General features: G+C 59.0%; 1 protein-coding gene across 5 annotated transcripts in view; it reads right to left on the bottom strand.

Moving 5' to 3' along the window:
- The window catches only part of MYO18A (myosin XVIIIA), a 91,934-nt gene that overhangs the window by 34,778 nt on the left and 35,516 nt on the right, over positions 1 to 21,640 (bottom strand). For 2 of the 5 annotated variants that reach the window (XM_036033326.1, XM_036033328.1), the window contains 15 exons: positions 11,420 to 11,455; positions 9,269 to 9,356; positions 8,995 to 9,101; positions 8,684 to 8,860; positions 8,118 to 8,331; positions 7,837 to 7,979; positions 7,197 to 7,297; positions 6,355 to 6,418; positions 5,981 to 6,125; positions 5,618 to 5,638; positions 4,181 to 4,192; positions 3,409 to 3,585; positions 3,102 to 3,192; positions 2,610 to 2,802; positions 1,708 to 1,794 (listed from right to left, as the gene is read on the bottom strand). In XM_036033326.1, the coding sequence (XP_035889219.1) occupies positions 1,708 to 1,794; positions 2,610 to 2,802; positions 3,102 to 3,192; positions 3,409 to 3,585; positions 4,181 to 4,192; positions 5,618 to 5,638; positions 5,981 to 6,125; positions 6,355 to 6,418; positions 7,197 to 7,297; positions 7,837 to 7,979; positions 8,118 to 8,331; positions 8,684 to 8,860; positions 8,995 to 9,101; positions 9,269 to 9,356; positions 11,420 to 11,455 (1,656 nt within the window). Of the gene's footprint in view, positions 1 to 1,707; positions 1,795 to 2,609; positions 2,803 to 3,101; positions 3,193 to 3,408; positions 3,586 to 4,180; positions 4,193 to 5,617; positions 5,639 to 5,980; positions 6,126 to 6,354; positions 6,419 to 7,196; positions 7,298 to 7,836; positions 7,980 to 8,117; positions 8,332 to 8,683; positions 8,861 to 8,994; positions 9,102 to 9,268; positions 9,357 to 11,320; positions 11,343 to 11,419; positions 11,456 to 12,485; positions 12,564 to 14,405; positions 15,118 to 21,640 lie in introns of those variants that run through there. The other 3 variants (XM_036033327.1, XM_036033330.1, XM_036033329.1) reach the window with 3 other exon arrangements.

The raw sequence follows: 21,640 nt of genomic DNA, 5'->3' as shown, positions 1-21,640 counted from the left end.
TCCTCGCCCTCTTGCAGGTCACAAGGGCTAGCAAGAGCCCCGTGCTGTAGCCACTTCCCCAGGCGTCACCTCCCAGAGGGAGTAAATGAGATAAAGGCCCTGAGCATAGTGCATGGCCCAACAGACGTTGTCAATAAGTGACAGCTGTGGGGTTAGCCCTGGCCCCCTGAGAGGGGAGCACCCAGAGAGGGCTCAGAGCACTGAAGGGGTGGTCATTGCAGAGCCATAAACTCAAGTGAGAAAAGCGTTAAGACGGGTTTTGGACGAGAAAGTAGAATTGTTGAATTCTGGTTTCTAATACCCCATGTAAGCCAAACAGACTATGCTTGTGGCCACACCTGGTTTGAAGGTGTCTTTTCTATGGAATTCCCAAGTCTTCCTCAAGCAAGAACGACTCGACCTTCCCCACACCCCATTCTGGCCCGGCCTTTAGGGTCCGAGGGACAAGAGAAGTAAGAGAAATGCCATCTCCCTCCCTTTGACCCCAGCTGCCGACATCTCCTCCTTACAGCTGCCCGAGGGAGCCAGTGTGATGACCAGGAGGTGGCCAAGGACTGATGGGTAACTCAGGTCCCAAAGTGACTAGAGCTACCAGCAGGAATGAGCAACAAAGCCATCGGATGACGAGTGGCAGGCTGGGCACTGAGGGGCCCACATCCCCAGGGTACAACTGCCCAATGCCAAGGCCAGTCAGAGAGAGAGAGCAAAGAAGGGAAAGGATGGCCAAGCCCCATCCAAACGCACTGCCTGCCTCACTGCTGCTCCTAAGCCACACGGACTGACTCCCTCATACCTCCTGGAATGGCAAAGCTAGAGGGGGGCCACCTCAGGAGCCCAGGTGTCAGGGGAGAAACGCCAGCTCCCCTGGGGAGATGTGGATCTCGGGCACTTTAAGCACTTGTCCCAGGGGGCATTTGCTCTCCACTGTCCCCAGGGCCCCAACCCCTTGCTAGCCAAACAGGCCTCTCAACAAGGAAGGAGGAGAGGGAGACAGGACTCAAGGCAGAGGAGGCAGGTCAGCAGCCTAGCAAAAATGTCAGTTCTCCAATAAAATACCTTAAGTAATGTCCCTGATTGAAGACAGTTACCAAATGCCAAGTGCTCATTAGGCCAGCCATCCCCAGGCAGCAAGGTGTCCCAGACACTAGTCCCAAGGGTGACAAAGCTCATCCCAAGGGCAGGAGCTCATGTCTGCATGGCCCTCAGTGGGTGTCTGCAGCTGGTTTCCCTGTCTAGGTATAATGCTGCCTCTTCACCCTACTTGGCTAGGCTGTATCAGTCTTCTTCTCGGGGACAATGGGAGGGAATAACTATGTTATTTGGGTCCAGCCAGGCCCTCGTCACCTAGGAGGAGACACCAGGGCTGCTGGCAGACACACCTAAGGCTCAGCCAGTCACAGGACAGGGCCTAAGCCCCAGCTGGTCAGAGAGGAGGTGCACCTTCCCGTCCGGCTCAGGTGCCCAGGGGCCGGGGCTCTCCACTGCACCAGGGTGGAAGGAAGTGCCACCTTCCTGGCCAGACTGGCTGAGGGCTGAGTGACAGGGCCCACAGCTCTAAAGTGCTGGGTGCCTGGGCCCGGATGCTGGGCCCCTACAGCCCCCAGTAGCACCCCTGGCAGCAGCTCGTGCACGGTGGGCTCTACTGGGAAAGAGGGACGGGAAGGGAGAGAGAAGGCCAGCCCGGGGCCTCGCTGGGACTCCTCCTACCAATGACTGATGGGAGGCCTGGTCCACAACAGCAACAGAGTCATCCGCGGCTGGCTCCAGGTCGTCGAACGCCAGCTCGATGTTCTCCTAGGAAGGAAGGCAGAGAGGCCGTGAGCGCAGGGCCGTGTGGGGGCAGCTCTGTGAGCAGGCCAGGAGGGGATGCTGGAGTCAGCAAGTCTGACCTCCTGTGCTACGCAGGAGCGCCCCTCCAGCAGCCCGAGGGACGAGTGCTCACCACGGCACCTCTACCTCTGGACAGCTAAATTCCTTCTAACCTCTTTTTATACTGAGCCGAAGTCACATATTTCTGTTATTCACACCCACTGACGAGGCTATGCGGAGCGAGCCGTTCAATTTCACACACATCCTTGGGACACTTGAAGACAGCTGTCCTTTCCCTCCTGAATCTTCTCTCAACCCTGATAAATATCCTCCCCACGACCAATACCCCTCACTGCCACATGCAGTAGGATTTCCAGATCTCATTTTGTCCAGGGCCACCTTTTATGAAGGGGCCCTAAATAATCGATCACCATCTTAACAGACCAGGAGGCAGGGAAGGCCAGGCCTGACATGGGCTGGTGGGAGCTACACAGTGGCAATCACAGGGCTTAGGTGGCACCTTAAATGTGGGCAAGGAAGGGCTCCCAGGGACCCTGAATATATCCTCAGCTTCTTGGAGAGCAAATGCTCCACAAAGTAAGAATACCCCCGGCAGGGAAGACACCTAGTACAGAGAGCACAGGCAGAAAGACATGACAAGAGTGTAAAAGGCGGGAAGCAGCAGCCAGCGGGGAAGGTAGTTCCTTCCTCATCCACAGATACCCGCCACAGGGGGGCCAAGGCCAGAGGGTGAGGCTTGGAGGGTGGCGTGGGCAGGCAGGGGCAAGGTCAAGTACTACCTCCTTGTATCTTTCCAGCTCCTGCACAAAGGTGCGCTCGTGGAAGAGCCTCTGCAGCCGGTCCTGGGCATAGTTGTGGCACAGCTCCTCAAACGAGGCTCCGCGGGCCGACCCACCCAGCTCAGGGTTCTGGAAGCCCGGAGTATCCACAATCATCATAGAGCAGAGTGAGTGCTGGCTGGACTTGAGAGCCCTTCACAGGGAGAGCCTGGGTCAGCGCTGTCTAGGGCAGTATCACTGAACAGGCCCCACTGGTCTGCCCCGGGTGCCCAGGCAGCCCAGCCCTGGCCCAAGCCAAGTTCCCATCCCTGTGCACTTGCCCAAGGCCCTGGTGGGGAAGCTGTGCCTTCCTTGGCCTACAAGGACAGTGAGCCCTCTGCTGGCGGAAGGTGGCTCTGCCTCAGCAATCACACCAGCACTGAAGCATCAACTTCCCCTTTGTCACAAGGCAGGAAGCCAAACAGCCCCTGGGCCCTCCTGCTTGGCACTCACCTGTTCACCAGAGAGACAAGCAGGGTGAAGAGCTCGCTGTAGAGGCCAGACGCCATGCCCTCTAAGCACTCCAGTGCACTCAGTTTGGGGCCTGTGGGGCAAGAGGATCAGCTCTAGCTCCTGCTCCCTGGGATCCCCACCTGGGTATGTTCCCTGCCTATCCAGGGCCAAGGCCACGGGGGTTGTGGGGCTTCTTTTCTCCCTGATGAAGGCTCTATTCACCCCAGCAGTCTCCCCACAGCAGAGACAGCAATGAGCCCCGGATGAGGCCTCCCAATCACACTCGCCAGCCAAGGGCCCAGGGTACCTGTACCATCTCCCAGGCCGCTCTCCTCGGGGCCCTGGCGGAAGGAGGTGGAGCGCTGCATGGTGCCACCCTTGTGCTGGTGCTTGAAGATGGATGAGGAGAGCTCCTCCAGGCTGCAGCCCAACAGGTATGCGGCCTTCTGGGCCCACTCGTGGCGGGCAAACTGCTTGCGCCCAGCTATGGGATAGAAAAAATGATCTGGTATCTTGGGTCTTCCTCCTTTGGCCATTTGTTTGGCTCCCTGTTCCCACAGGACTGGGGAGTGAGTATCTTCCAGAGGCACCACTGGACTTCAGGCAAAACAAGGCCGGCCAGCAGCTGCCAGCTTCCTGTGTTCCTCAGGGGTGGAGAGAATGAATGGGTCCTAAAAGAGGAGAGAATACCACACTGCTGCCACCAGAGGGCAGCTTCACCTTGTCAGCTTCAAACATCCTTTTAGAGAGGGCTTGGCTAGGGGAGGGGTCATACCAACTTGGGGACAGTCAGTCAGAAGATAAGCCAGCCCACCCATGATGAACACTGAGAGCAATCTGTGCCTTGGGGGGATATCAGGAGAGACTACAGTGCTTTCCTCTTCCATGAATGCATTAGGACCCTCCCTCTTACTTCCAGGCATCTGCCAGGGGAGGCTACAAACACCCACCCATGGCTCAACAGCGAGGATATGAAAAAGCCTCAGAGGAAGGGGAGAGCCCACGCAGACAGACGTGCCTCAGCCAACATGTGTCTAATCACGGCAATTAGGGAAAGCTAACAAGAAACAAGGTTTTACCTTCAGCAGCTTCTGTAAGGCAAAGGACCAGCATGCAGCATGCAAAGGAAAACAGCATGTTAGCAAACAGTCATCGACGGAGCCTGCCAGGCCCACGGGAAGGGACTGCGGAGGGTGGGGGCCTGTGCAGACGAGTGGGCAGGAAAACACAACCCCGTTCAGACTCAGGAACACACATACAAGCTCACTCACAGTCTCAAAGGAGTGTGTTTGTGAGTGTAATCCCACTTTTATACACACACACACACACACACAGAAAGACCTCCAAAGACATTCTAACACACACACACACACACACACACACGTACCCATACACACCCTGGAAAACACTGGAATCTCTGCAGAGGTTGCAGACCCTGCTCAGTAAGGCCCTTGTGCTGACACGCCCAGAGCTCTCCCCCACCTTGCAGTCAGCACTGGGCAGGGTTACAGGAAACCTGGGCTCGTGGCCTCCTCAAATGCAAGAACTTCCTTAAGACGCAGCCAGACGTCCACCCACCTACAATCTGGAGAACTTCTTTCACTCAGAGCCCGCTTCCTTTTTGGTGGGGACGCCACTTGCTGGGATGGTGAGGAGCCTAATGTGCCCGCCCACCTACCAACCACTGCTTCCTCGCCCCTGCTGAGTGGCCCGGCACCTTCACATCCCGCAGGAAGATGGAGCCCAAGCCCTGGGTGCTGTTCAGAGGCAGCACCCTTGTCCCCAAACTAGAGGAGAAATTGGTGCTTAGAGCAACCGCCCGTCAGTGTAATCCCAGAGGAAGGCAGCAGAGCTCTTCCAGGCCAGACCGGCCAGGGGTGTCCAACTTTTGGCATCTCTGGGCCACACTGGAAGAAGAGTTGTCTTGGGCCATACATTTAAATGCACCAGCATTAATAGAAACAAACAAAATCTCCTAATGTGTTAAGTAGATTTATGATTTTGTGTTGGGCCGAATTCATAGCTATCCTGGGTCGCTTGTGGCCCAGAGGCCACGGGTTGGACACCCCTGCTTCCATTCACAAGCCCCCAAGCACAAGCGCTGAAGCTGCAGTCCATCTGTTGCCATGGTGCCTGCTGCCCCCTAGTGGCCTTCACCCTGACATGCAAGAGAAAGAGACACCTGCTGCCAAACCAGTGGAGAGAAGGGTAGACTCAGAGAAAACTGGCCTTAGGAAGCCCCAGGAAGCAAGCCCACCCTACCTCACCCAAGCCCATGGGGGGCATCGTGAAAGGTTCCAGGATCTGGATGCAAAACAGATAGAAGCAGCTATATGGGGGACTCCAAGAAGCCCCACAGCCAGCAAGTGCCCTCTCCACCTTCAACCACAGAGTTTCCCCCAGGCCAGGCCCCTCCATTACGACAGACAAGCCCAGCGCCCAAGGAGAGCCCAGGGCAAGCACCAAGACATGGCCAGAGGACCCCTACACCCTGGGGAGGGGCCAAGGTCAGTTACCCGATGGCTCCTCGGGGGCCTCTGTCAGGAAGGGAACAAGAGGAGAGTTATTCCAGGGGGCCGGTCTGGGTCTGTGTTGGGGCCCTTCTCTTTCCCCTCAGCCTCCCAGCGCCCACCCCCTGCTTTCACAGTGCTCCTGGGCACTGCCACCAAAATTCAGGCCTCAGGCCATCGCTGCCAAGAGAGGCTTCTCTGGGTGTGGGGAGCCTTCTGCTCTGATGCGGGGGGCTGGGAAGAGGCACAGTGAAAGGTGGGGTCTCATAACCAGCGATCTGTGCTGGGCTAGGACAAACTGGGAGTGGGACGGTCCTCAAAAAGTCTCCTGGGTGACAAGCCAGGCTTTGGGGCCCCACTGCAGGTTACCTTTGGTGGCTCCTGCAGCCCCCAGGTGGTAGATGGCAGCCAGGATGAGCCAGCAGGCTTTCTGCTCATCGGGGGAGATGCCCAGCACCTTCATGGCCGTCTGTAGCTTACTGAACTGCTGAGCCGCCTTTTGCTTCTCCTCAGGCTGCAGGGACAGACGGGCATGCCGGCACCGGATCTCAGAGGGGCTGTCCCCCCAACCCCACCGCCAGCATACCCCCATGCTGCTGGTCCCTCGGGCAGGGCAAGGCTGGGGGAGCGCCGCCCAGCTGGAACTGGCCTTCTGCCATTCCCACGGGGCACTCCAGGCCATCGGAGGCTTCTTTTACTCCCAAGGCCCAGGGCTGTCAACCCAGTCCCCACAGGCCCCTCACCTTGGCCAGCGGCACAATCCCAAACACATTGTTCTCTGCCAAGTGGTTCAAGTGGAGCTCTGTCCTAGGGGTGCAAGTGAGGCGTCAGCACGGAGCTTGGTCCCCATGCCAAGGCCACCCGCCTACCAGGGCGACGACGGACAAACAGCTTCCAGACTCTGAAGTCTGCCTGCCCATCATGCCCTGCTGCCAGGCCGGAGGCTACTGGCTTTCTTAATTGGTCTGGATGTCAGGGCAGAGCATGGCCTCCCCAGGACAGGTCACCAGAGACGTACGTCCTGGTGAGAGTGTCCAGTCAGATCCCTGGAAGGGAGCAGGAGACCTGCCTGGACAGGGTGAGTCCAGCCAGGACAGAGACTGTGCCCTCGGCTGCAAAAAGAGCTGAAGAGAATCAGGCCCTAGGGCTGCTCGCTCCAAAGGTCTAAAGGGAAGAGCCTGGCAGAGGAGCCAACCTGGGGGCACGGAGGGCCAGCCTAGAGGGAGGGCCCTGAGAGGGGTTTGGCTTCTGGCCCCAGTGCGGACCAGTTCAGCCCCACACTAGCTGTGTGTCTGCAGGCCAGTCCCTGGCCATCTGCATCTCAGCGTGCTTTCCTCTCTAGACCTGGCTCCACAGGCAGCAGGGGTCCCAGCTAGGAATTGTGCCCCTCACACATAACCAGACCCCTGTGTGCAGAGCTTAGGGCCTCTCATCTCTCCACCCTCAGGGCCTAGCTGAGAATCTAATGTGCAGCAGGCACGCAATAAGCAAATGGTACGGGATGCAATTGAGTGGCAAGGGCCAGTGGAACTTTCCTCGGGTTGGGGTCCAAAGCACCCTCCCAATTCCCTCTGCTCCGTCTCACCTGAGGGTGCCATCCCCGCAGGCCAGCAGGTAGTAGAAGACATTGAATGTGGCCTCATTGGCCGGGCGTCGAGCCACGCGCAGCTTTTCCAGAAGCATCGTCTGTGGCACAACAGGAAGGGAATGGGCAGAGGAGGGCAGTGCCAGGAAGAGCCTCCCCGACACCAGAACCGGCCCGTGGGAACAGGAAGCTGCTTGTTTCTCCCCAGGTGCTCGACCAGAGGCTGGATCACCTCTGGGGCAAGCCCAGAGCCAGGAGGAGGAAGAGGACAGGCCCAGTTGGTGGAGGACGCTGCCACCCTGCCTAGTCCCAAGGCACAGCCTTCGTGGGCAGGTGGACACTTCGTGGTGAGGGATTCCTCTCAGCCAGGATGGGAGTCAGCCTGGGCTGGGCCTTACGATGCCAACGAGCCAGCCTCCTCCAGGTGAAATCTGCCCGAGAAAAGCCCCCAGGCATGGGGCCGGGGCTTGGGAAGTTGAGCCGTGCCCACCCAGGGCGGGAGGCACGGGGAACAGCCCCACCAGTGCCAGGGCCCGTTCTGTTGGGGCAGAATCCCGGGGAAATGAGGCACAGGAGAGAGCCTGATTTCTATGGCATGAAACCAGGTGACAGTCTCCTACCTCCCAGAGTGTCCCCTCACCTGAATGGAGGCCGAGGCCACCTGGCCAGCTTGGTCAAAGTCCAGGGAGAGGATCTGGGAGAAGCGGGTGGCATTGCCGTTCATGATGGTGGGGCTGTTCCCAAAGGCTTCCAGGAGGGTGTACAGAGCCTGCCACTTCTCCACTGCAGAAGACAGGCCCCGGGGCCATCAGGAAGACCGGGCGCATGGGGCGGCCAGGGAGAGACAGCCTGTACCCGGGGGGCCTCCATCCCCACCCTCTCTCCCAAGCCCCTTCTCAGTCTCAGCTGTCCCTGCCTCACCAGAAAAAACCTTGTTCCCACTGGTGCCTGTGATGGTGGCCAGGTACTGCACCAGATGCTGGCAGCTGGTGGTCTTGCCACTGCCACTGCTGCCCAGGAGGATGATGGACTGGTCTTGGCGGCTCATCAGCATTGCCCTGTACGCGGTCTGGGCCACGGCATAGATGTGGGGTGCCATGTCCTCCCGCCGACACCCCTTGAACATGTGCATCACCTTGGGTGGGAGAAAGGAGGGGAGGGTGGATGGGCTCTCAGCTGGTCGCACTCAGACACCCCTCGCCCCAAGGTCCACATCCTTCTGGGCCTTTCACTCCAGGGCAGCAGGGGGATTCAGAGGCCAAGGCCATCCAGGAAATGCAGATGAGAGCTGTTTCTGGCCTCTGATGGGGGTTGGGGAGGGGCTTTCTGTCCTCACTCCTTGAAATGACTCCTCTTCCCAAGGTCAACTGTGAGCTTGGACAGGAGGCCGTGGGGTGCCAAGGGAAAGGGGCAGAGCCGGGAAAGGTGGGGTGGGCAGCGGGCGGCTGGGTCCATGAGGCAACACGCCTGCTCAGAAGGCCTCGTACCTTCTCGGAGTACACAGCAGGGGCCCCACGGGGGCTGAGGACGAGCAGGCTGGGGCCAGCGTACGTGTGCAGCAGGCTAGCGCCATAGCGCTGGCGCAGCGTGTGCAGGACGCTGGACTCGTTGAGGTACACCAGGGAGGCCAGGTCTTCCAGGCGGTCGCAGGAGGGGGCGTTAGCCTGTGCGACAGGACAGGCAGGAGGGCACTGAAGGAGCAGGACCTGTCTGCGCCGGCAGCGGGCAGGCCTGCTCTGTCCAACCCCCCCCTGCCCCCCCGCCCCCCCCCCGTGCCCTCCTGCAGCCTCCTGCCAACCTTCTCCACGTCATCCTCATCCACATCCAGGACGGCTCCATCGTGGTCCAGCTTCACGCGCACCTTCCCCTCGGGCAGGCTGAGCTCCTGGGACTTGAGCTGACTGGCTGCAGAGTAGGGCGGGCAGTCAGACAGGGGCCTGGGGAGGCTTTCCTACCCTCTTCGGCCCTTTATGGCCCTGCCTCCTCCTCACTCACCACCCGATTCTCACCAGACGCCGAAGGAACCCCAGCCCTGAAACCCAAGAGGCCCAGGTGCGCCTCCCCAGACTCACCCAGGGAGAAGCCATCTTTATGGACCAGCCACACCTTCTCCGTCTCGTGCCAGGCCTCCTCAGCTGCAATCTGCTCTTCGGTCTTCACCTGCCAGAGGGAGGGGAAGAGTCAGCAGTCAGGCCCTGCTCTGGAAAACAGAGGCAGGGACAACAGGAGGGAGGAGATACTTGAGGGGAAGGGCTTCCAGATGAGCCACTGCACGAGGGGGACAATTGGGGAGTGGACACAGGACAGGGACCTCAGAGGTGTCAGAGGAAAAAGGTGGGGAAGCCAGGAGGGGGTGGTGGTCCTGAGGAGCCCTGAGGACAAGGACACAGAGCCAGTGACCACGCCAACCTTGAGGGTGGAGCAGGACTGTGGCACAGGAGAGAGCGGACCCCGGGAAAGTGGGTCGGCAGGTTCTGCCTTCAGCTGCCCTTTCCCCCGCCGCCCTGCGAAGCCTGTGGGACCGGTGCCCTAAGCCCACACCCCTCACCCTGCGCCACAGCCACCGTGACCTTTCAGACCCAGCTTCTCCCTCATCCTGACAGGCCTTCCTTCACCGAGCCAGGAAAGGGCATTGTCTCAAGACGTGAGGAGAGAGTGTCTACCGAGACTCTGCAGTGCAAGGTGGGAAGTGGGGCCCGAGTCCTCGTGTGGGCCAGGCCTTGCTCTCCAGAGGATGCTCCACGGGGCGGGGGCGGGGCCCAGACAGCCGCATGTGCAGCCTCCTCAGAAGGCGGCGGGCACACAGACCCGCCGGGATGTGCCAAGGCCACACAAGGGCACGCCCAGAGATATGGAGGTGGGGGAGAGGGGCAGCACTGCTCTACCAAACACAGGAAGAGACTGCATGCCACGTGGGTGGGCACCAGGGTGGGCACAGAGGGCCGGGGACCCCGGGAGGCCCCATGTGGTTGCCCATCAGAAAAGCATTCGCAGACGCTGCCAGGGTAAGGGGCCGGCAGTCTGAGGGAAGAAATAGTGTGGGGGGAGGGGGGGTTGGTGAGCAGACAGGAGACAGGCCCCTCAGGCTCCTTTTGCTGCGTGTGGGCAGAAGGGCAGCAGGTTGCGCAGTGGCCCTGCTGGGGGGATGGCCCCACCCAGGACATGGAGCAGCCATGGGGCTGGTCCTTTCCCCCCCACTGTCTAAAGACCCCCGCTGTGAGGCACCAGGAGTCTCTACAGTCCCCCATCCTCACGAGGCCTGGGGCCTGGGCCCTGGTGAGGGATTGAGAAGGACAAGGACACATAGTAAGAGGGAGCATTTTCTTTGCCACATTTCTCAGAGCTGAACGGAAGAGCTCCGGGTTCCACTGGCAGGGTGGGTTCCGGCCCCAGGGACCTCCCCCCCTCCCCCGCCGACTGCCCTTCCCGGCCACTGAGTGGGAAGGCTGGGCCACACCGGAGGCCCCAGGCCCTGGCACTCACAGCCAGAGACGTTCCCCTTCAGTTAGGAGGGTCACTACGGGGTGTCACTATTTTAAATTGTTAAAGGAAGATGTTTTAAAAAAGGCTAGTTCTTTATATTTGAAGAAATGTAACTTTTATAGAACAAAACTATATATGTGCGTGTGTGTGTGTGTGTGTGTTTAAATCATGTGAGGCAGGTGAAACCTTTGTCTTGAATGGGTGGGTACATTCTGTGGGTCAGGTGTTTGACTGACGTACAAGGTGACATCAAAGGGTCACGGCCTGTCACCAACTCCTTTAGAGCTAATCTGGAGGCGCGTTTCAGCAGTGGCCAGCAGGTGGAGATAAGAGAACGCCACGTCTTCAGGCTGGTGGGGCGGGGCGGCTGGGAGGGGGGTGGTGCCAGGGATTCAGCCTGTTCAGCTTTCTCTATCCAGAGTGAGCAGAATGGAAACACCCAGAGACCAAAACTCTGGCCAGGCCCTTGGGCTCCAGTGGCTGAGAACCATGCACCACAGAGGCCACACCTGGGTGGTGACACTTAGTCTAGACACTCCTCAAGGGCCTGACACAGAGTGCCCACCTCAAACTCCTAGCACTGCCTCCCGGGGGGTCCCGCCAGACAACAGGTGGAGACCGGAAGGGGAGAGAGGCCTTACACTCCAGCACGAGGCCCGAGCACAGACGCCAGCCCAAGTACAGGCCAGGGGCGGCAGGTGGTCACCGGAGGGCTCCTGAGGGGGGCAGGAACACCCTACCTGGCTGTGGGCAGGAGACGCGGCCTCAGGGTCCAGCTACCAGCAGAAAGCAAAGGAGAGAGAAGAAGAGGGGTGAAGGCAAGCAGACCATCGGCGCGCCCCCTTCCGCAAGCACCCAGGCACACGTGGGCGGGCACTCTCAGGCTGCCCGAGATGCATGGTGTAGGTGGGAGTCCCTTAGCACCAGGAGGGGGGCTGCCAGCCTGGGCGGGTGAACTGAGCCCATCCAAGAAGAGACCCAGCCTGGAGAAGACAATCGTCACCATCGGACTTCTCAGAGGTGACGCTCTGGTAAGTCATTCCCGCGGCCTGGGCAGGAGTGCGCCACTCAGGCCACGGTCACTCCTAGGCTGGCCACCTAGTCCATTCTGGGTTAGGCTCCTCTTCTGGGTGCCCCCAGGCCAGGCCACCTCCCACATCCAGGGCCTTTTCCAGCCGAGCTTCCCTGTAGCCATCAGACCCAGGACAGGGCTGTCCCTGGCCTCCAAACACACCGACCCCAGGATGCCACACCCCCTACCAAAGCTGCCTTGCAGAGATATCCTCCCCGCACCTGTCATACAGCAGGACCACCTGTACCCCCAAGTCTAGGACCCCTTCCTCAGACCCCTACAGCACCACTCCCAGGCAGCTGCACGACCCACGGTGACCCATCCGGGTCCACGTGCCAACTGCCCAAGAGTTAAGGCACCTTGACCTCTCTGCCTCTGTCTGGTCACTTAAAGGACCTTCTGGAGAGGAAAGGGAGTCAGCCAGGCCTTGGACCTTGCCCGTTAGAAGCGGACAAAGCGTTAACAGGCCCACCTGGGTCTAGAGAGCCAGGGCATCGAAAAAGGGGAGCCAGCTCCCTGCCTCCACACCCACCAGCCCCGGGCACTGAGACATGTCCCCCAGCGCCCTTCTCTCCGTTCTTGAAGGGGGAGACCGTGGTGAGGGCCCCGGGATGCCACAGAGCCTCCTCCACAGGCAGGTGCTCCTGCACACACAGACACGCTCAGTCTGGGCGCCAGCCTCAGGGGAGGGGCGCGCCAGGGACGGGGGAAGTGCACACGACAGGTGGCATTACAGAAGCTGTGAAGATCCTCTCAAGCCGCTGGCGGGCCTCCTCTGCGGGGCTCAGCCGGACCTCAGGGGCAGCTCCTGTCTAGAGGTTAAACCACTATTAGTCCTGGCCTGGGAAGTGGTGGGGACACAGCATGCCAAGCTTCTAGCCCAGGAAGCCGCTAGGACCCAGTGGGTAAGTGTGAGGTAGGGTCAGGAAGGCCAGCCAGGCACAATGTGAGTTTTTAAACCATCAGATAAGAAAAAAAAAGCACCTGAGAGTTCTGAGTTTCTTCTCACCATGTTCACCACTTCAGCAACAGGATGGCCCTACTCCTCCACACACCCTCGGGCCCCTGCCGTCAGCCCAGCGGACCCCTGGCTGAACTCCAAGCAGAGCTCTTCTCAGCCCCCAACCCACCCTAGTGAGAGGTGCAAGGACAGGGAGCCAGAGGGAGGACAGCTGGCCCTGGGCGTGTGATGCTCTCGGCTCCATAGAGGTCTTCTCAGGGACTGATGGTGTGCCTCCTGCCCTGCCCATCAAGCCAGAATGCCCTGGCGAGTTCCTGTGCACCAGAAGGTCATGTCCCTGATCCAGAGTGAGCCAGGAGGGGTGGGAAGAGCTGCAGCCTGCTCTACTCTGAGTTCTTCAAAACCCAAGAAGAATGGAATGGGAGCAAGACAGGCTCTGGGGCCTTCGGAATCCCAGGGGCTGGACACAGGACAGGCCTTTAGGCTGTGCCCTGCCCCTCATCCCGCCCCTCTCCTTCCAGCCGGAAGGAGCGAAAGGAGCGTGCAAATTACAGAGAAGCAGCGATGAAACTTGATACCCCTCCTCACCACAAACACAGACCCAGGCGGCCTGAGAAGGGTTTACCCAACGGGAAAGCTTAAAGAGAGCTGTCCCCAACCCAAGGACTGGACAAGCAGGCAGCACCTTCCAAGGGAAAGGGCTGGACCGATCCTCCTTGTTCCTTCTCTCTGCCTCCCAGCCTCCTGTCTTGCCCAGGGGGCACTCGGTGGACAGACAGGGCTCCAGACCCAAGGGGGCCACCGTGCCCACGAGCCTCCAGGCACAGGGCTCCCCTTGAGTGCTGCCGCCAGAGGGGCTGCTGGCCAGGCCTGGAGGCAGTGGTGGCCACTATGAAGTTAATAACTGCTGTGGTGAGCCTCCCGGTCAGGTCAGGACTGCCCTCTATCGGGGAGCACCCGCCATGCCAGGGCCTGGGCTGAGGATGTTCCTTACCTGAATCGTTTCTAACATTCACAGCAACCCTCCAAAGCAATTCCAAAATCCAAAAGTCCCCCCACACAAAAGATTCTTCTTAACTATTTTGGTGGCAATACCCAATTCTTTGTATTCTATCCCTCTGCAACATAAACATCCATAGGTTTCGCTGTGGAAATATTAATGCATTTGGTTATGGGTTGCTGCTGATTATGTACACCATATGATATTCTAAAATGTAAAAATTACTAATTCCAAAACACCTGTGGCCCCAAGGGCTTCAGAGGAGGAACTGAGGACCTGCGTTGCCCCCACCCAACAGATGAGGCTCAGAGCTGGGACCCTGCCCGGACCTGGCAGGCAGGCCGCCTGACTCCGGAAGTTCTGTCTCCCTACCCTGGCACTGATCTGCTAAGACCCTAGATCTTGATTTGGGGTCTGGAGCCTCACACTGACCCCGTGTAGTTGAGGACCAGGCCCCGACTCCCCCGGGACAGCAGCATGCTGGTTAGCAGGGCCCATCGCAGAGCTCAGGCCACCACAGGCTTTGGCATTCGGACCGGGAAAGCCATGCGGCCCCGCCGTGAGCAATGGCCGGGCCTAGCCTCTCAGTCATGCGGGGCTGGTGCAGGGGCCTTAGGGAAGCCGGTTGTGAGGGTGCCTGCCCTCAAGCAAGGGTGGCGAGGGGCATGGGAGATTAGTGACACGCTCGGGTACCTCCTGCGGCACGTCAGGGGCTGGTGACTTGGGCTGCTGCAATCCAGCGAGGTTCGACTTCGGGCTAGCGGAGCCTGGGTCGGCCAGCACTTCTGGCGGGGCTGGGGAACACTGCTTCTCTGGGGTTCCAGGCTTGGCTGGTGAGCCTGGCTTGGCTGGGGAGTCCGCCGCCTCTGGGGAGCCTGGTTTCCCTGAGGAGCCTGGCTCCTGGCTGGAGGGCTTCTCCCCCTTCCCAGGAGCCTGCCTGCTGCGGGGCTTGTGGTCCTTGCTCCTGCCCCGAGACATCAGGCTCCGCAGGCCCACGGACAGCTCATCCTTGGCCGTCTCCTTCTTGGCTTCGGGCTTAGGTAGAGCAGGGGGAGGTGGTGGAGGTGGTGGCTTGGGACCCGGAGCTGCCTTTTCCACCTTCTTGCCTCGAGCTGGGTGCTCAGGGGATTTGACCCCTCTGCCCGGAGGTTCCCTGGCACTCCCAGGCTCCTCGCCAGGCAGCACCTTGCTCACCACCTTCCTCACTGCATTCGCCACCTTTTTCCGGGACAGGCCCGGGGCCTCCTCACTTGGGCCTTCTGCAGAGGGAGCGCCCAGGCCATTCATGGCAGGCGTGGGTGCAGGGCTCTTGGTTCTCTCGGGAGTCTCTGTGGGTACCGGGCCGGTGGGAGGCTGCGGACTCTTAGATGGGCCACTGCCGTCCTTTGCGCTGCCCTCTAGCTACAGTCACACAGATACAGGCAGACATTAGCATCAGCCCCTGTGTCCCGCCCACCCTGTGCAGAGGAAGTGAGAGGTGTGGCCTCAACGCCCCGCCCAGGAATGGACCCTCCATTCACGTACCGAATAACGAATGAGGCAGAGCTCCAAGAGGCTCTCTATCACCCAGACAGGACAACTGCATCTAGGTGTCCCTCTCCCATGAAACACAAGCAGGTGCTGCTGTCACCTGCCATCTATTCCCAGGCTTAGCATGGAGCCCTGAGATGCTGGCACAGAGTGCCCAGAGGCTCACAAGGCGCCCATTACTGGCTTTCTGTCAGGGCAGCAACCGAGCCTCAGTCCAGGTGAGCCCACGCCCTCACAGCCCAAACACACCAGAGGCGAAGCACGGAGAGGTCAAATGACCAATTCCTAGGCCTCACTCCGGGCCTTCCTGCCTTTGTGGTCCCTCCATCACCCTGTCTGCTGGGCAGTCAGACCCAGAGTCTGCTCCTCCTGACAAAAACAGTGGTCAGGGAGCAACTCCTGGCCCCCCAACATGCCAGGCCTCCTCCCTTCCCGCTCCTCTGGTAAGAGGCCACTGTCCCCTCTCCACCCACATTCTCCAGGGCTACAGAAACCCGGTGCTAGCCCCGGAAGCTTCCAGCTCAGCCTGCTCCTGTCAGTCCCTCAGCAGTTTTCCTCCTGCAAACCCCTCAAGGGCTGGAGGCCGCCTGGCTCCCACAGTGTGTGTGTGGAATATGGGAGGAAGAGAAGGCAGCTGTGGCCCACAAAGGGTTAAGCACTGAAGCTACCACAGCTCCACTCTGCCCTAGAGCTGGGGCCCTGCCTCAGGCAGCCTCTCAGCCTCTGGGCACCCAGGAGCTGAATGGGGTACCTGCACACTCCCCGTGGTGCACCTACCCTTCCCCACTGGTGGGAACTGTCTGTGGACCCAAGAGCGTGCCGCTGGGAAGGCCAGGCTGGCTAGAGGCAGGGCAGAGCTTCCTGCAATGCTAGCCGCATTGCCTGGGGGAGCAACCTAGGGGCTCCGTGCTGGTCAGGCAAAGAGCTGCCACTAATGAGCTGTGCTTGAGCCCTTGTTCCTCAAAACAATGACCTTGGTTCTAGGGTACACTTGGGCTCTGGGCTCTGGGAGGGGCCGGCTGCCATCTCTGCTTGGATGTAGGAAGATGCTCATGAAGTGGCCAGTATGTGGAGAGGTTGCCCCACATCCTGAGCGGAGCTGAGCCAAATGGCCTCAGCCCAGGCCTCAGCTGCATCGTGGCCCTGCTGCAGGGGAGGGGAGGGGAGGGCTTGAAGGTACTCATCCTCAACCTCTTGGACCAAGAGTGCTCTGCGGCCTGCCAGGGCACTGCAGAGCTGGCTGGTGGCCCTAGCTGCTGGGTCCTACTCCCCCACTTTCTGGTGTTCCTCCTGTCCCCTCCAACTGCAGACGATGATGACAATGATGATGAAAACAACTGCTACCCATCATACAGTGCTGATTATATGCTAGGCAGTCTTCTAAGCACCTTACATGGAATTTTCACAAAAAACCTGGCATACTCCAAGACCCCTGCTGCCCATGTCTCGAACATGTCCCTCTGCAATCACAGGCTGCCTTGCAGGGTTGTTTACAGATCAGGCAGAAGCCACAATATCTGGCTAATTGAGTCTCAGTCCAAGGAAGTGGGGGAGCTGGGCAGGCACCGTCTGCGGCGATGAAGCATAGATCTGTTCTGCAGCCCGGCGCTGCTCCAGAGCCCTGGGCACTGCTGCCCCCTGCGCTGACGGCAGCCCTCTCCCAACTACACACCCCTAGGCCTACCTCTTCTGGAACGGTCTCTCTTCTCTTGCCTTAAAAGAGTCCTTTGTTCAGGGTCTCTATCTGAGGGCAGAACGACTGGGGTAGGGGCCGGGTAGGGGCTGGCTCAGGGCACCAGGCAGCTGGGGCCTGCCTCCAGGTCACCCGCACCAAGCAGCTGATGGGGTCTTGGGGAGAGACAGCAGCAGCTGCAGCAGCTCCCTGCCCTTGTCTGGTGCCACCCAGTGCAGGACGAGGAGTCCCAGCAGCTGCTCATCTGGTGCTCCCGACCTAAGGGTTTGCCCACCTAAGGCCTCTCCAGCCCCAGAGGTTCAGGAAAGCAGAACTAAAGGCAGGGACTGACTGGGTGTGGGGGAGGGTCTCCAAAGTGCCTCAGCATTCCCTTCTGCTTCACCTGCCCCAGGTTAGCATCGTGCAGGCGGCGCGTTCGGCCCCTCCTGGTATTCCTTCCGGGCACCCACACAGAAGGGGCACCGTGCCACGCCTGCCTGCTGTGCGCAGCGGCCTCCCAGGCTAGGCTATGGCGGGCACACGCTCACACAGGGGGCTTGGAGAAAGCACTTACAGCCCCTTCCTCCTTGCCAGGAGGGCCAGGCTTCAGCAGAGTTTTGTCCTCCTCTTTCACCTGAGGGAGCAGACAGAGCAGTCACTGGAAGGTCAGGGCTGGGGGCCCAGCAAGAGAAGCACAGAAGGTAAGCATCCCACGGCCTGGGAAACTGGGGCTACAGACCTGGGCAGCAGATATACTGGGGTCAAAACTGTCCTGTGACAACATCAGGAATGAAGAGTCTCCATGGGGGCCAAAGCCAAGGGCCTCTGCCCTCAGAGACCAGCCACGTGGCCCACTGGGGTGGTCTAACGAGGTCTGCCCATGAAAGCAGGATCCTGGCCTTGGAGGCAGGGTGGATAGAGAGATGCAGCTTATTCAACTCAGGCTGAACTACCAGAGTCATTCCAGCTCAGATGAGAAGGGGTCTGGACAGGGGCCCCCTGACCTAGTGGCTGAGGAGGGTGAATTGCCCCGTGTGGGGGCCTGCAGGGGCCTGCAGAGCTCAGTGTAGGCGAATGGGCGGCTCCACCGGGCTGGCTCTGGCTTCCTTCTGGGCTCCACACGGTTTCCCGCAGCACAGAGCCCGAGGCCTTCTCAACCAGATGGCTGGGCTCTGGCTGGAGGCAGAGAGCGGGGCAGAGGCAGGGTTTCAGGAGGCCAGATATCTCCCCAACCTCAGACCCACAAACTGCCAACCATGCAGCTGAGGGGGGGAACCCTAAGGCTGGGGGTGGGGGGCGGAGGCAGGACAGACGCCTGAGCTCTGGCTGCTCTGACCAGGGATTTGTGCTCAGTCCACGGGCTGGCTGGCCCAAGTCAGAAGGGAGAAGCAGAGTCAGGGGCCAGCGGCAGATGCCATAACGATCCGGGAAAAAGGACAGACAATATGGACGCTCTGGAGGTTCTTTCCGTTCAGAGGCTGGCCCAGAACACACCCAGAGCGGCCAGGCCTCCAGGCTGGGGGGGACCTGCTCCCCTGTGCCTCACTTACATCTCTCCTTCCACAAGCTCAGCAGTCCTAGTGGATTTCATTTCTCTTCTTTACTCACTTTGGACTATATAGAAAGACGGGTCTGTTACCAGCCTGACCCCACCCCGCACCTCAGCATGCCTTTCTTTCCCAGCACAATGTGGTAAGAGGAGTCCTTGATTCCTAACGGAAAAGATCCTCAGAAACTCTTCCAGGGTCCTGTTAATTATCCACCCGGGGAGGACTCTCTGTTTGTAACCAGCTTCCAGGCTAATTTTGAACTCTAATTAGCAGTGCCTGGGGCACTGACCAGCATGATGGCCAAGGTACTTTTAAAGCTGCATCTTGCCCACAGAACTCTTTTCAATGGGCTCAAGCTTCAAAGTTAGTCCGCGCTGCCAGAGACAGTAATTCTTCGTCAGCATGGACTCTACTACTTTGGAAACTGGGATTGGAGCAGAGAAAGGGAAGCAAGGGGCTGGTGAAGAGGGAATGAAGAGGAGTAGCAGAATCTAGGTCTACGCCTGCTGCCAACCCCCCCACCCCCGAGATGCCCATCCCTCACCCCATCCCCACCCCCAGAGACCACACCGTGCACTGGTTCTAGTTTGCAGGTTAGAGGAGGGGCACACAGGTTAGAGGGGGGACAAGTGCTCACGAACCACCCAGGCACAGTGATTACTGCTCGCAGTGCTGTTAGCTCAGGCACAGGCATGACCCCGATTCCAAGTCCACTCCGCATCCTTCACCAGCTCCTCCCTCCAATGGCTTGAGCTTGGGACCCCAAGCATCTTACCCAAGTGGCAAGGGGCTGGGGAACCAATGGCTGTCCCCCCAAATGTTTGAGACACTAGGCTCAGCTCTGAGCTCAGCTCCGGATTTAGCCTGAGGCTGACTCACTGCTCCCCTCCCCCACCCACAGGGCTCTGTTGCAGGTCATTGCCCAGCTGGGGACTGTGCACAGCACAAAGGCATGCCCGGGTCTGCAGCCTGAATCACCCTCTGGACCTGGGCAGCCAGAAAGCCTGGCTCCCTTTCCTCCTGCCCTCCACAACCCCCAGACTGGGGGAGACTCAGTTCCCAGGCCTCAGAGCCAAATGCATTGCCAGCGGCCCCTCCACAGCGGCCCACATTCCCGGGGTGAGTCGGAGCAGCAGGGGCATGGGGAAGTGTGGAGGGGTTAACTTGGAGGGGCACCAGTGGGACAAACAGCAGCTCAGCTTTCTAGGTGGAGCTCAGGGAGGAGCATGACTCAGCGCAGGGGCCCAGACAGACAGAAGAGTCCACTGGCCCCCTGGTTAGTCTTCCCCAACCCCCAATATGCACGCATGCCCCAGTCCCGCTCCGGTCTCCAAAGCCCTCTCTCACAAGCTGGTCTCCTGCCTGCACACACCATGCCAAGCACATCGGAAAAGCATAAAGGTTTTGAAATCCAACTTTCCTTTTGCTCCCAGAAGGCAAATCTTGATGAAAAGGCCATGGTGCCGAAAGTAGCCTGCGCCCTGGGTCAAAGGAGAAACGGGTGGGCAGGGTCTCTCAGGGACTCGGAGTCTTCCCAAAGGCCAGGGTCCACCAGGACAGACACTGTGGGCAACAGGGCGAGAAGGGGGTGGAGCGGAGGGGGAAGGATTATAAAGCTCAAAAGGCCAGAGACGGGTATGTATGCAGTGTTAGAGGAACGAGGAGGCAAAGTGGGATACAGAACGCAGGACCTGCCGTTCCTGGATGCTGTGTGCCCTTAAATAAGCCATTCCTCTCGGAGCCTCTCTGTGGAAGCAGGGCGAGGACTAGTGTAGATAATGGCTAGGGTCCTTTCTAGGTTTAGCACCCTAGGGGCCTGCATGGGGAGAGGCACTCGAGCCCTTAATTTGGTGAACCCAAGTTGCGGGCCTGTGACTTGGGAGGGGCTTAAGGAAGCTGTTCTAGGACTCGGGCAACTTTGCCTTTCACCTGCCACACACCACTACCTGCCAGGCGCAAGGGGCCTGGGGAACTTAAAGCCACCCCATCCATGGGTTGGAAAACCGGGGCTGGTCCACTTGAAAGTCAACAGGCAGAATCTGCCTGCGCCGTAGGAGAGCCTTCATCCAAAGAAACCACTAAATTCGGTGAGGCTTAAGAACTGGTTCATTCTTACTATTGCTTGTAATGAATTAACAGTGAAAACTAAAGAATTTTTTGTTTTCAGCGAGTTGCTTTTACTTGGCTTTGTTGACTTTTCTATTTTATTCTCCTGTTCCTGTGCTAGAGACTTTAAGTTTGTTTAATCAGTTTGTTCTTTGACCTCTTGCTCTGGTTTTCCTCCAGGTCCGGGAGGAGCCCTCCGCCCCAGGATGGAAGGACACCGCCATTCACACCGGGGCCTAGTCCTTTGCCTCAGCTGTTCCTTATGGACTTCACTCTGAACACAAACGTGGGGTTCTTCTCAAAGGAGGTTCTGTCTGGGGCTTTTGGGCCGGACTGCCTGGGTATTTCTTTCTTCCTTATTGCTGGATTTTAACTAAGATTTGCTCAGGATCAAGAATAACCTGTCTTTATCCAATACAGAACAGGTAAGGAGCTCGGCCCCAAAGACAGTGGCAATGCCTCTGCTGCGGTCGCCCCCAGGGCTGGGAGCTGATGGCTCCGTGGAGCAAGGGCGCTTGGGAGCCAAGGCCTCTGGTCCTGCCCAGTTCCCTCTCTGGGGAGCTCAGCCATTCCCAGCGACATTAATTACTGAATGTGGAACACCTACAGTGAGATGGGCCCAGTACATGTATTTAACATGTGAGTATATTTTCAAATCTAAACCTTACAGCAGCCTCATGACACAGGAATTAGTATTACTCCCATTTTACTGAAGAGGAAAAGGAGAGAGGCTGAGTCACAAACCTGATAAATGGTAGAGCTGGAATTTGAACCCAAGTCACTCCGAGTGCAAAGCCCACGCTGCTCCCACAGAGGCCCACCTTTTCTGCTGTGTTGGGCAGGGTCAGAGGGGCTGAGTCATCCTTAGTAGCCGACTCTGGCTAATATTCTGCATTAGCATCAAGGGTCAGGTCTGGGTCAAGCCAAAGTATGACAGGGCGGTGTTTACTAGTGTCCAATGTGCCCAGATCAAGTTTCTGGACTTGCAGAGGGAGACCCCACCACGATCCCACCACTTGTGGAGACCCTCATCTTCTCTTGAGGGAGGGAAGAGAAAGCAACACTCACTG

The sequence above is a fragment of the Phyllostomus discolor genome, chromosome 8 (assembly GCF_004126475.2).
Source record: "Phyllostomus discolor isolate MPI-MPIP mPhyDis1 chromosome 8, mPhyDis1.pri.v3, whole genome shotgun sequence".
NCBI lineage: Eukaryota > Metazoa > Chordata > Mammalia > Chiroptera > Phyllostomidae > Phyllostomus > Phyllostomus discolor.
Note: the sequence above shows the minus strand (reverse complement) of the source record. Positions and strands in the feature narration are given on the sequence as shown.